Source organism: Panthera pardus, unplaced genomic scaffold (genome assembly GCF_024362965.1).
Source record: "Panthera pardus isolate Hobbes unplaced genomic scaffold, ASM2436296v1 HiC_scaffold_27, whole genome shotgun sequence".
NCBI classification, from domain to species: domain Eukaryota; kingdom Metazoa; phylum Chordata; class Mammalia; order Carnivora; family Felidae; genus Panthera; species Panthera pardus.
Window position 1 is genome coordinate 125,211,952 of NW_026526843.1, and position 13,094 is coordinate 125,225,045.

Genomic DNA, 13,094 nt, shown 5'->3' on the forward strand with positions numbered 1-13,094 from the left:
GATGTAAAAGATCTGTATGCTGAAAACTACAGAAAGCTTATGAAGGAAATTGAAGAAGATACAAAGAAATGGAAAAACATTCCGTGCTCATGGACTGGAATAATAAATACTGTCAAAATGTCAATACTACCCAAAGCAATCTACACATTCAATGCAATCCCAATCAAAATTGCCCCAGCATTCTTCTCAAAGCTAGAACAAAGGATCCTAAAAATGTATGGAACCACAGATGACCCCAAATAGCCAAAGTAATACTGAATAAGAAGACCAAAGTGGGAGGCATCACAATCCCAGACTTTAGCCTCTGCTACAAGGCTATAATCATCAAGACAGTATGGTAGTGGCACAAAAGCAGACACATGGACTAATGGAATAGGATGTAGATTTCAGAACTGGACTCACAAAAGTATGGCCAACTAATCTTTGACGAAGCAGGAAAGAAGATCCAATGGAAAAAAGACAGTCTCTTTAACAAATGCTGCTGGGAGAACTGGACAGCAACACGCAGGAGAATGAAACTAGACCTGTTTCTTACTCCACTCACCAAAATAAACTCAAAATGGATAAAGGACCTGAATGTGAGACAGGAAACCATCAAAATCCTGGAGAAGAAAGCAGGAAAAAAAAACCAAAAACCTCTCTGACCTCAGCCCCAGCAATTTCTTACTTGACACACCCCCAAAGGCAAGGGAATTAAAAGCAAAAATGAACTACTGGGACCTCATGAAGATAAAAAGCTTCTGCACAGCAAAGGAAACAATCAACAAAACTAAAAGGCAACCAACGGAATGGGAAAAGATTATTGGCAAATGATATATCGGACAAAGGGTCAGTATCCAAAATCTATAAAGAACTCCCCAAACTCCACACCCAAAAAGCAAATAATACAGCGAAGAAATGGGAAGAAAACATCAGTAAGACACCTCTCTAAAGAAGACATCCAGATGGCCAACAGGCACATGAAAAGATGCTCAACGTTGCTCCTCATCAAGGAAATACAAATCAAAACTACACTGAGATACCACCTCATGCCAGTCAGACTGGCCAAAATGAACACATCAGGATACTATAGATGCTGGAGAGGATGTGGAAAAACGGGAACCCTCTTGCGCCGTTGGCTACAAACTGGTGGCAGCCACTCTGGAAAACAGTGTGGAGGTTCCTCACAAAATGAAAAAATAGATCTACCCCATGACCCAGCAATAGCACTGCTAGGAATTTACCCAAGGGATACAGGAGTGCTGATGCATAGGGGCAATTGTACCCCAATGTTTATAGTAGCACTTTCAACAATAGTCAAATTATGGAAAGAGCCTAAACGTCCATCAACTTATGAATGGATAAAGAAGATGTGGTTTATATACACAATGGAATACTACATGGCAATGAGAAAGAATGAAATACGGCCTTTTGTAGCAACATGGATGGAACTGAAGAGTGTCATGGTAAGTGAAATAAGCCATACGGAGAAAGACAGATACCATATGTTTCCACTCTTATGTGGATCCTGAGAAACTTACAGAAGACCATGGGGGAGGGAAGGAAAAAAAAAGTAGAGAGAGAGGGAGCCAAACCATAAGAGACTCTTAACAACTGCGAACAAACTGATGGTTGATGGGGGATGGGAGGGAGGGAAGGGTAGGTGATGGGTATTGAGGAGTACACCTGTTGGGATGAACACCGGGTGTTGTATGGAAACCAATTTGACAATACATTTCATACTTAAAAAAAATAGAGAACCCATAAATCAACCTACAAATGTTATGGCCAACTGATCTTTGGAACAGCAGGAGAGAATATCCGAAGTAAAAAGACAGTGCCTTAAGCAAATGGTGACTGGAAAACTGGACAGTGACATGTAGAACAATGAGCCTACACCATGTTCTCATACCACACACAAAAATGAATTCAAACTGGATGAAACACCTAAATGTAAGACAGGAGACCCTCAAAATCCTAGAGGAGAAAATAGGAAACAACCCCTTTTTGTTTGGCTGCAGAAACTTCTTACTGGTCATCGCCAGAGGCAAGGGAAATAAAAGCAAAAATGAACTACTGGGACCTCATCAAGATAAAAGCCTTCTGCGCAGCAAAGTAAACAATCAACAAAATTAAAAGGCAACTAATGGCAGGGTGAACACCTGGGTGGCTCAGATGGTTAAGCATCCTCCTCCTGGTTTCAGCACAGGTCATGATCTTGCAATTGGTTTGTGAGATCAAGCCCCAAATTGGGCTCTGTGCTGACAGCATGGAGCCGGCTTGGGACCCTCTCCTCTCTTTCTCTGCCCCTTCTCTGCTCTTTCTCTCTCCGCCCTCTCTCAAGATACATAAATAATCAGTTTTAAAAGAGGCAACCAACAGAATGGGGGGATAGTTGCAGATGACATATCAGATAAAGAGACAGTATCCAAAATCCATAAAGAAATTATCAAACTCAACACCCAAAAAACACATAATCCAATAAAGAAATGGACAAAAGACATGAATGGACACTTTTTTAAAGAAAACACCCAGATGGATAACACACACATGAAAAAACATTCCACAATATGCATCATCAGGGAAATACAAATCAAAACCACACTGAGATACCATCTCACCTATCAGAATGGCTAAAATGAACAACTCAGGAAACAACAGATGTAGGTGAGGATGCAGAGAAAGGGGAACCTTTTTGCACTGATGGTGGGAATACAAACTGATGTAGCCACTGTGTAAAACAGTATGGAGGTTCCTCAAATAAATAAAAATAGAATTACCCTACAACCCAGCAACTTCACTACTGGGTATTTATCCAAAGGATACAAAAATGCTGATCTCAAGGAGCATGTGAGCCACAATGTTTATGACAAGTGCTATCAACAATAGCCAAATTATGGAAGGAGCCCAAATGTCCATCAAGTGACATTAACATTAAAACAGACGTTGTATATATGTATACATATGTATACACACACACGCGCGCGCGCGCACACACACAATGGAACACTCCTTTGTGATGCAGAAAAAAGAATGAAGTCTTGCCATTTGCCACAACTGGGATGCAACTGGTGTGTATTATGTTAAGCTAAATAAGTCAGTCAGAGAAAGATAAATACTGTATGATTTCACTTACATGTGAAACAAAACAAGGAAACATAGAGAAGGAAAAAGAAAAATAAGATAAAAACACGGAGGAAAACCGTAAGAGACTCTCAGATACAGAGAACAAAACTGAGGGTTGCTGCAGGGGTGTTGTTTGGGGGAATTATCTAAATGGGTGATGGGAAATGAGGAGCACACTTGTTGGGATGGGCATTTACATTAATATTAATTGATGGATCGCTAAATTCTACTCCTGAAATCATTATTACATTATAGGTTAACTTACTTAGATTTAAATAAAATTTAAAAATTAAAAAAAAATAATTAAAAAAATTTTAATTAAAAAAAGAAAAAATACTCTATGATCTCGTAATGTTTTCCATGGTACACACCATTCTCAGAGCACGGTCCGTGTCCTACTAATTTCCCAACACTGAGCCTTTTTGCCCATATATGCTAACAGCTGAAGTTTTCAGTACACCTAGCTGAGCTGCCTGGTGAGGGTCTCCCCATGCCAAAACAAACCAGTGGAGTCTGTAAGAGGAAACTGCTTAGTCTAATGTGTAGGTAGTAATTCAAGGAATCAAGAATTATGACTAATACAGTGAACATTACACCATGAAAAGCTACTAAACAAAGCTCCAATAACTGATGTGAAAGAAATGAACTCTAAGACAAAGAATTCAGAATAATCCTGAACTATTAGAGAAGTTCACTGAACTACAAAAACATCCTGAAAGACAACAAAAGAAAATTAAGAAAACAATACACGAAACACACATGTTCAACAAAAATACAGAAACCATTAAAGAGAAAAAACAAATTCTCCAGTGGCATAACACAATGACTGATTGAATTATTCAGATTAGAGCTTCAACAGCCATCTCATCACACAGAATAGAGAATCAATGATCTAGGATTATAGGAATCCCAGAAAGAGAGGAGAGAGACACTGGGACAGAAAGTATATTTAAGGAATACGAGCTGAAAACTTCCTACACTGTGCAAGAGGTATGTACATCCAGACCCAAAGAATCCCAAATAGGTTGAACCTTTTCAGGACTATAGTAAGATTCATTGTAGTTACATTATCAAATTTCAAAAATAAAGAGAGTTTTGAAACCAACAAGAGAAAAATAACTCATAATATCTAAATGAGCCCAAAAAAGAATACGAGAATTCTCACCAAGATTTTGAAAGCCAGGAGAGAGTGGCATGATATACACAAAGTAGTGAAATAAACTTTCAACCAAAATGCTATTAGTAGCAAAGTTATTCCTTTTAATAAGGAGGACATAAAGATCTTCCTGAACAAAAGCAGAAGTGGTTCATCACCACTGGATCTACGTTATATGAAATTCTAAATGGTGTTCTTCAATCCCAAATAAAACATGCCAATTAATATCATGAAAACATAAGAATTTACGATATGTCCTGGTAATTGAAAATACTTTACCAAAGAAAATCCTCTAATATTGTAATGACAGTGCTTAATTCAGCATTCTAAAATAAAGTTCACAAACATGAATATTAAAAATAATCAAGATGTATTAATTTGTTATTGAATACACATGTAAATTGTAACTATTAATAACCCAAATGTGAGGGGAGAGAGCTAAAAGTATAAAATTACTATCAATATGTTATCAATATGTTATCAGTTTAATACACAATGGTAAACACCACATGGTGACCACCAAGGAAAAACATGTAGCAGATAGATAAGGCATTAGGATAAGGAATGAAAGCACCACTAAAAGAATTTGTCAAACACAAAGGGCATGCAAGAAGGAAAGATCTGTAAAACATTTGGAAAACAATGAAATGGCAATACTAAGTCCTTATCAATCACTAATTACTTTACACTTACTTAAAAAACTAAGTCTCCAAACAAGCGATAATTATAATCAATATATAAACAATATAATCAATATAATGTATAATCAATAATAACAGAGAGGCGAAAAAATAAGATCCAATGATATGCTGGATACCAAAATACATTTTAGCTTTCACAGCATGTACAGAATGAGAGATAAAAGACATAAAAAGATATTTCAAGCAAATGGTGACCAAAAGAAAGCAGGGTAGCTCTATTTATTTTAGACAAAATACACGTTAGGCCAAAAATGGACAGAGAGACAAAATGTTATACAACGATGGGCCAATCAATCAAGAATGTAACAGTTTAAAATATATATGCAGTCAACATTGGAGCATCTAAGTCTATTAAGCAAACAGTGACAGAACTAAAAGGAGAAATAAGTACAACACAGTAATAGTTAAGAACTTTCTTTTCATACACTGTTTTCAAAACAGAGAGTTCATCCAGACAGAAAATCAATTAGGAGACAGATTTGAAAAACAAAACAAAACAAAACAAAACAAAAAACAAAACAAACGAAACTACTGAGTTAAGCATACAAAGAATCTTTTCTAGGACAGATCATGCATGCCATAAAAATAATTCTAAAACTGCAAAAAGACACAAATTATACCAAGTCTCTTTTCTGACCACAATGGTATCAAATTAGAAATCAGTGGCAAAAGAAAAATTCACAAATACATGGGAATTGAATGACACAACCCTGACTAACTAATGGATTAAAAACTAAAAAGGAGAGAGACATTTTTAAATTACTCGAGACAAATGATAGTGGAAACAAATGTAACAAAACTAAAAGGGCTGTACCTAAAACAGAAGTTAGAGGGAACTTAATGGCAATAAATGTCTACATTAAGTAGTATCTCAAGTTAACCTAATATTACACTGGAAGAAAGCAGAAAAACCAAAACTAAGACCAAGTTAGCAGGATATAATGGATATCAGAGCAGAAATACATGAAAGAGAATGAAAAAAAAATTAAGTAACATTAGCAAAACAAAAAGTTGGTCCTTTGAAAAAATAAAACTGACAAACCTCTTATACACTAACAAAGAAAGAGAGAGAACACAAAATTATAGAGAAGACATTGCAACAGATACCACAGAAATACAAAGAATCACAGAGACATCTACGAACAATCATACACCAAGACATTGGACGACCTGTAAGAATTAACTGAATTTCTAGAAATATACAGCTTACCACCAAAGAAACATAAAGCAACAAAAACTTGAACAGACCGAACTAGTGGTAAGGACATTGAATAGCTAACCAAAAACCTATCTACAAAGAAAATCCAAAACCTAACGACTTCACAAGAGGAAAACTATCCAAAGAATTAGTGCCAATTATTCTCAAACTTCTCAAACTCAAACTCTCATCTTCTCAAAAGAACTGAAGGTGAGGAAACATTACCAAACTCATTTCACTAGGCCAACGTTCTTACCTTTATAATAACAAGAAAGTTACAGGCCAATAGCCCTTGAATATGTGTGCAAAATTTCTCAGCTAAATACCAGGTAACTGAATTTTTAACAGCTTCTTAAAAAGATTTCCCATGATAAAATGGGATTCATCCCTGGATTGCAAAGAGGAGTCAACATATGGAAATCGATCAGTGTCACACATCACATTAACAGAATCAAAGATGCAAATCACATGATCACCTCTAACAGTTGGGAAAAAAAAAAGCACTTGAAAATAGTTAACATCCATTCCTGATAGAACTTTTAACAAAGTGGGCTGAGGGGGAACATACCTCAACATAATAAAAGCCACAAAGGAGAAGCCCATAGTCAACATTTAACTCTACAGTTAGATGTCAGACTATAAACTTTAACTGGTTTCAACGGCCAGCTTATTTATTATATCTTGATTCCCTCCAGTTTCCCCCACCAATTTTCTTTTCTTCCTGCTTCAAATTCAGATATTTCCATTCCTCCAACTTTAAGCCCTCTATGTTAAACAATTTTTTATGTTTTATAATTTTTGAGAGACAGCAAGTGCATGCGCAAGAGGGGGAGGGGCACAGACAGAGACAGAGAATCTGAAGCAGGCTCCAGGCTCTGTCTGAGCTGTCACCACAGAGCCCAACGTGGGGTTTGAACTCACAAACTGTGAGATCAGGACCTGAGCCAAAGTCAGGCGTTTAACCAACTGAGCCGCCCAGAAGCCCCAAAGGCCTTTACTTTTTGTTACCCCAGTCTTCTCCATTCCCTTTTATCCCCCATTCTCCAGTTATGTCTTTCTCTCTAATGTTTTTCCATGCTCTTCAGACTTTGGTCCAAAACAGGAATAGATCCAGCTTTTGTGGCATGTGAATCTTACACAATTTAGAAACCACTCTCAAAGAAAATGATGAAATTTCAAAGTTATACAGCTAAGTAAATATATATTGAAACAGGTAAATTATATTTATGGCTGAAAAAATAACATATGGTGATTATGTATCAGGATCATGATTGTAGCTGATTATAACTATAATTTGCATTTACTGCTAAGTACTGACTAAACTTTTTTATATTGTTTTTCTTTTCCATATATCAATACATCATCAAGCTTTCAAGAAAGGTACTATTTCCTTTCAAATGTATTCAAACAAACCAGAATGTAGAAACAATTTTTAACACCTACATTCATATTATTATATATTAATAATATCATGTATTATTCAGGTTATACTGAATGCAGATTTCCATAGATATGGATATACTAATTATGAGTTCCATCAAAAACTGCACTAGTTCCCTTTCCTCCCAACCCTTGCTTATCTTGGGATGAAACTTTGAAGAAGGTAATGTGACGACTTATATATGCAACAACCTCTGCCCTACACCAAGACAGGGAGAGAAGCAAATACTTTCCAATGAAAATTATTACTCCTTGATAACAGTCTCCAGGAGAACAGTAAGAGTCAGAAATCTTAAAATTCTGGAACACCTCCATAATCACAGTCTAAATCCTTGCTTCTGAAATATAAAAGGTAACTAATTCCACACAGGTAATACTCTAGGTATACAGACATCATTTAAGTCTTAAGACAGACTTATTCTTTGATCTAGTCTAAGCAAAATGTGTTTAAAAAGCTCTAACCATGCAGAAAGTTATTTAAATTTTATCTACAGTGCCATAACTGAGTTTATTCAATCTTTTAGAAGGCAATCTTTCCAACACCCTCTGAACACACCGGCTCCCTATGGATTCCCTTTGTGTTTCCACAGATGGATGTCCATTCCCGTATTATGACATCTGTCTTATAATCGGTCATTTTGATGCAGTACATTTCCTAAAGTTCCCAGAGACAGAATAGATGGAAATTATATTTTTATGACTTTGTGTGCCTGATATAGGACAATTTCATGTATATATCCGAATAATTATTTTCTTAAGCACATAAATTGCACCTGGACATCATTTTCCTTAGAGAACTGAAGACAATGTAATCATATTCAAGTTCCTGCTACTGAGCAATCAGATGCCTTGTAGCCTCCAGTCATACATTCTATGAGTTTTAGTTTCTCACTCTCTCAAGGTTTTACAAATTTTTCTGTGTCTCTTATCTAAGATTTCATGACAATATACTTTGATGGGATCGAGTTTATCTTTTTTTTAAATTAAAATACCAGAGTAAATCTTTTGCAATGTATAAATCATATTCAATTCTCAACATTTTTATTCAACTGTTTCTTTAATCTTTATTTCAAATACTTCATTTTCTCTATTCTTCTTTTCTCCTATCAAATATGGCTTCCTATTGAGAGCTTCTAATTTCTCATTGTTTTAAAAGAAAAAAAAAAGCTCAATCATAACTTGATTTAATCTTAGGAACCCAAATCAAAATGTTAGAGAAAGGCATCCTCAGAAATTTTTGGGAAAAAAAAAAAAAAAAAGGTACTTGGAGTCAACAGTGATATGGTGCAATGAATATTTCTATAGGAAATTTCTAGAAAAAATGAATATTATTTACTATATTCCAAGGGGCATCATTTATATCATGGTAATGAAAAATAGGCTCTAGAACTACTTTCCCTATTGCTCTTAGAATTTCGCTGTTTACTACTCATACATATTCTTTCAGATGAACTTAAAAAAAATGTTAAGGTTTTATTGATACCAATATAGTTCACAAATTTGGTTAAGATTACATGAACTTCCAAAGTAATTAAGAAGAGCTGATTCTTTTACATCATTAGAATATTGTGTCAAATGCTCTACAATGATGAACGGTATTTTCCTAGTAAAGAGTCAAATGTGTGTAATTTTCTATATAAGACAAAAACAAACACAGAACAAAACCATCATTTACATTTTTTTACTGGGAAAATGTAACTCTTCTGAAAAAAATAATGCATTCACAAAATTATAAAGTAAAAATACATGTGGAATTCAAGTGGAACACTGAGGAATTTTAGGGACTTGAAACTAGTCTACATAATACATGTCATAATACCTTGTCCAAACCCATAAAATGCCAACCTTGAACACTAAAATAATCTATGGGATTTCAGAAATAATTATGCATCAATGGAATACTAACAACTGTAATAAATGTACTGCTCTGGTTGGAGTTGTTCATAATGAGGGACCCTGTACCTTCTGTTCAATTTTGCTATGATTCTAACCCTGTTCAATTAAAGAGAATGTATGTGCTGTCTACGCTAGAATCTTTTTTAATAGGGGGTGAGGTGCACCTGGGTAGCTTAGTCAATTAGGAATCCGACTATTGATTTTGGGTCAGGTCATGATCACAAGGTTGGTTAGGACATGAATCTCCACATAAGGCTCTTTGCTGGGCATGGAGCCTGCTTAAGATTCTTTCCCTCCTTCTCTGTCTGCCCTTCTCCTTCTTGCTCTTTCTCTTTCTCTGTCTCTGTCTTTGTCTCTCTCTCTCTCTCTCTCTCTCTCTCTCTCTCTCTCTCTCTCCCTCCCTCCCTCCCTCCCTCCCTCCCTCCCTCTCTGTCCTCTCTCTAAAAAAGAATCTTTCTTATGAAACGAGGAGCTGTTTTGAAAATATGCTTTCTCAGGATGGCCCGGGTAGCTCAGTTAGGCATCGGGTTTATGCTGAAGTCATCACCGTGGCACATCAGTGTGAGCCCAGCACTGGGCTCTCTGCTGTCACCACAGAACCCACTTTCGATCCTCTTCCCCCCTCTCCCTCTCCCTCGCCCTCTCCCTCTGCCCCTCCCCTGCTTGTTCTCTCCTCCATCTCTCTCAAAATAAGTCAACTTAAAAACAGATAGAAAATATGCACTCTCAAAAATCAAAGCCAAAACATACGTGCCTAATCACAAGAAAACTGTTTCTGTGTGGTATTATCAGCATTTAACTACTCAGGAAAATATAGTCTTTCATGATTCCCTTTTCAATTGTATTACAAACAATGCTTACTGTTCTCTAATTGGGGATTTTTGCCCCTGAAGATCATTTGAAATATTAAGAAGAATTATAACAGAGAACAATTAAAAACGGTATCTTCATAGTTTAATTAGCATAGATGCTCATGATGAATCCATTAGAGGAATAAAAAGAAGTAGCAGTGTGACATGTACACTAGTAATCTCAGTAAATAATCAGTAAAATGAGACAAAACTAAGTGTTACATGTTTGCATCATCACATAAAACAACATGGTTGTATATAAACTTGTTTATTCATTTCAGGATTCTGAAGTGAAAGGACTGAGATTATTTTTTTTTAATTTTTAACTACAGCTCTGTACTATTTCACTTGTTCTACTGGCATATACTGAGTTTTCCACGTGTGTTAAGGGCCAAAAGTAATAAAGAATTCACACATATACATGAAAAATTAGTTATGATTAGTTATTATCTTGCTTCAATTCCTCCAGTAACATTAAATACTCAGGTGTAGCCTGAGGATTTAAATCATTTCGGCCCAACTTTACCTTGGGGGAATCAAGTGAATCTCATGTTATTGTGGAGAACCATAAGCATCTAATTGTCATTACATAAACATAAACATGTGTTTCTTTCCCTCTGCTTGTATCAAACTTTAGTTATTACCTTTCAGCAAGGCCACCCCCAAACTGGCAGAGGCAGGATTAAAAACAAAACCTCTTTTCTCATCCATTAATACTTTGATCACGGAGGCGCCATACTGAAGTTCGACACTAAGGAACAGGTTCAGTCTCTTCTTTGAATGCTGACTAAAACATGTTGGACATACTTATGTATAGATTGTCAGTGCCTGGGCCATCTATGAAAAAACTAAGTCACACAGTAAAGTGCATATGAGGATGTATAACTTCTTGTGGCTGCTGTAACAACTTACCACACACATCGTGGTTTAAAAAGACACAAATAATGTATTTTCTCCAAGCCTGAAGGCCAGAAATTCACATCAGCATCCTTGGGTAAGAATCAAGGTGTAGCAGGACTTTAGTCTCTTCAGAGGGTTCAGAATATCTTCTAGCCTCAGGTTCTATCTTTACATCACCCTTCTCTTTCTCTTTCTTTTCTCTGTCTCTCTGTCTCTGGGGTGGGGAGGGGCAAAGGGGCGGGCACCCTGTATGTGGATTTCTGTGTATAAGCTTGCCAAGCCTCTCTCTCATAAGGAAAGTTGATATGGATTTTAGGGCCCATCATATAGTCCAGGATGAGTTCCTCAGCTCAAGGTCTTTCACCACATCTGCAAAAACCTTCTTCAAAATATAGAAACGTTAGTTCCAAAGCATAGTAAGTTTGCGGACTTATCTTTGGGGCCCAATTTTCAACCTACAACACAGGGTAAGAGTCAAAGCCGCTGGATACGAGGAGACATCCAGCCAATTCCTGTGTCATTATTTCAGAAGTTCCAACAATGGATGCCACGAGACACAAAGGGAGTTCATCGCCTATTATATCCCAACAGCTCCTTACACACTAGACATCAAGAAATGATCTCTGGGATATCAGTCTACGTTTTTCTTCTGTGCTTCATTTATGCCATCGCATCAGAATGTTACTGTGTTTCTCTATTCCACACAATCCAGGAGCTTTTGTACTGGTCTTTTTTCTTTTTCAATCTTGAGAAATAGTTTTAATAAAACAGTTCACTCAACTATGTCATAACAACATCACACCATTGCCTCAAACTCAGTGCATGCGTCCATTAGCTATGTGAGTCCCGGGTGGTTAACATCCCAGGGCTCTAATGATGACTGATTGGGATTCTGAGACATCAGAGATCAAACAATGTGCACTGGTATCACAGAGATAAAAATGGCAAGTACTATGTTTTAAAAATTCACTTATACACAAATGATTGATCTGTCAGCATACTCATAATGCATAAACACACCATTATTCAACAAATGAGCTTTCTCCATAAAGTATGTATTAAAAATATATTTTATCAGGGACCATGGGTGGTTCGGTTGGTTAAGTGTCATCTGACTCCTGATCTCACTGTTTTTAGGACAGAGACCCACATCTAGCTCTGCATTGAAAGCAAAGAGCCTGCTTGGGATTCCCTCTCCTCCTCTTATCCTCTGCCCCTCTTCCCATTCGTGCTCTCTGTCTCTCTGTCTCTCTGTCTCTGTCTCTCTCTCTCTCTGTGTGTCTCTCTCTCTCTCTCAAAATAAATAAAATTTAAAGTAAATATTCTTTATCAAGGTAAAATTGTTATAACTTAGAAGTCTAAGTAAAATGCTATCTTAAAGATCATTTGCTTGCCTTTTTAAATTCACCTCTAAGAACACAACGTCCAAGAGTTGACTGCCACTGAAGTTTCCGGCCACTGTGTCTGCTTAAGTAGAAATTCTTGAAATTTTTCTGAAGTCTTTCCATCTGGAGGAAAGAAATAAAGAAAAATTGATATACTGTATACCAATTAAAGTCCTACTTGCAGCCCTAGAATATTATATTTAAAAACATATGTCATGACCATGCATGGTTTCCCCAAGGGTATGTAACACATTTCTGTGGAGAAAAGACTGGGTGGGGGCCAAAAAGACTTCTGAAACAAGGAAACAACCTCTGTTGATTCTTCTAGTTCAACTGTAGTGCATTCAGTAACTTACAGGAAATCCACCAATATGGCAATACAATTATACAAATTAAATAAATCCATGGAGAAAGAAAGTAAAGATAATAGCAACTGAGGTGCCACCAGGTCCCGGTAAGAGG

At 36.5% G+C, this 13,094-nt stretch overlaps 1 protein-coding gene across 1 annotated transcript in view; it reads right to left on the reverse strand.

Annotated features, from left to right (window-relative positions):
* LOC128773881 (cullin-4B-like) overlaps nt 1–13,094 on the reverse strand; it is a 137,978-nt gene that overhangs the window by 42,636 nt on the left and 82,248 nt on the right. The window contains exon 17 of the mRNA XM_053891918.1: nt 12,642–12,755. Coding sequence (XP_053747893.1) covers nt 12,642–12,755 — 114 coding nt within the window. The remainder of the gene's footprint in view (nt 1–12,641; nt 12,756–13,094) is intronic.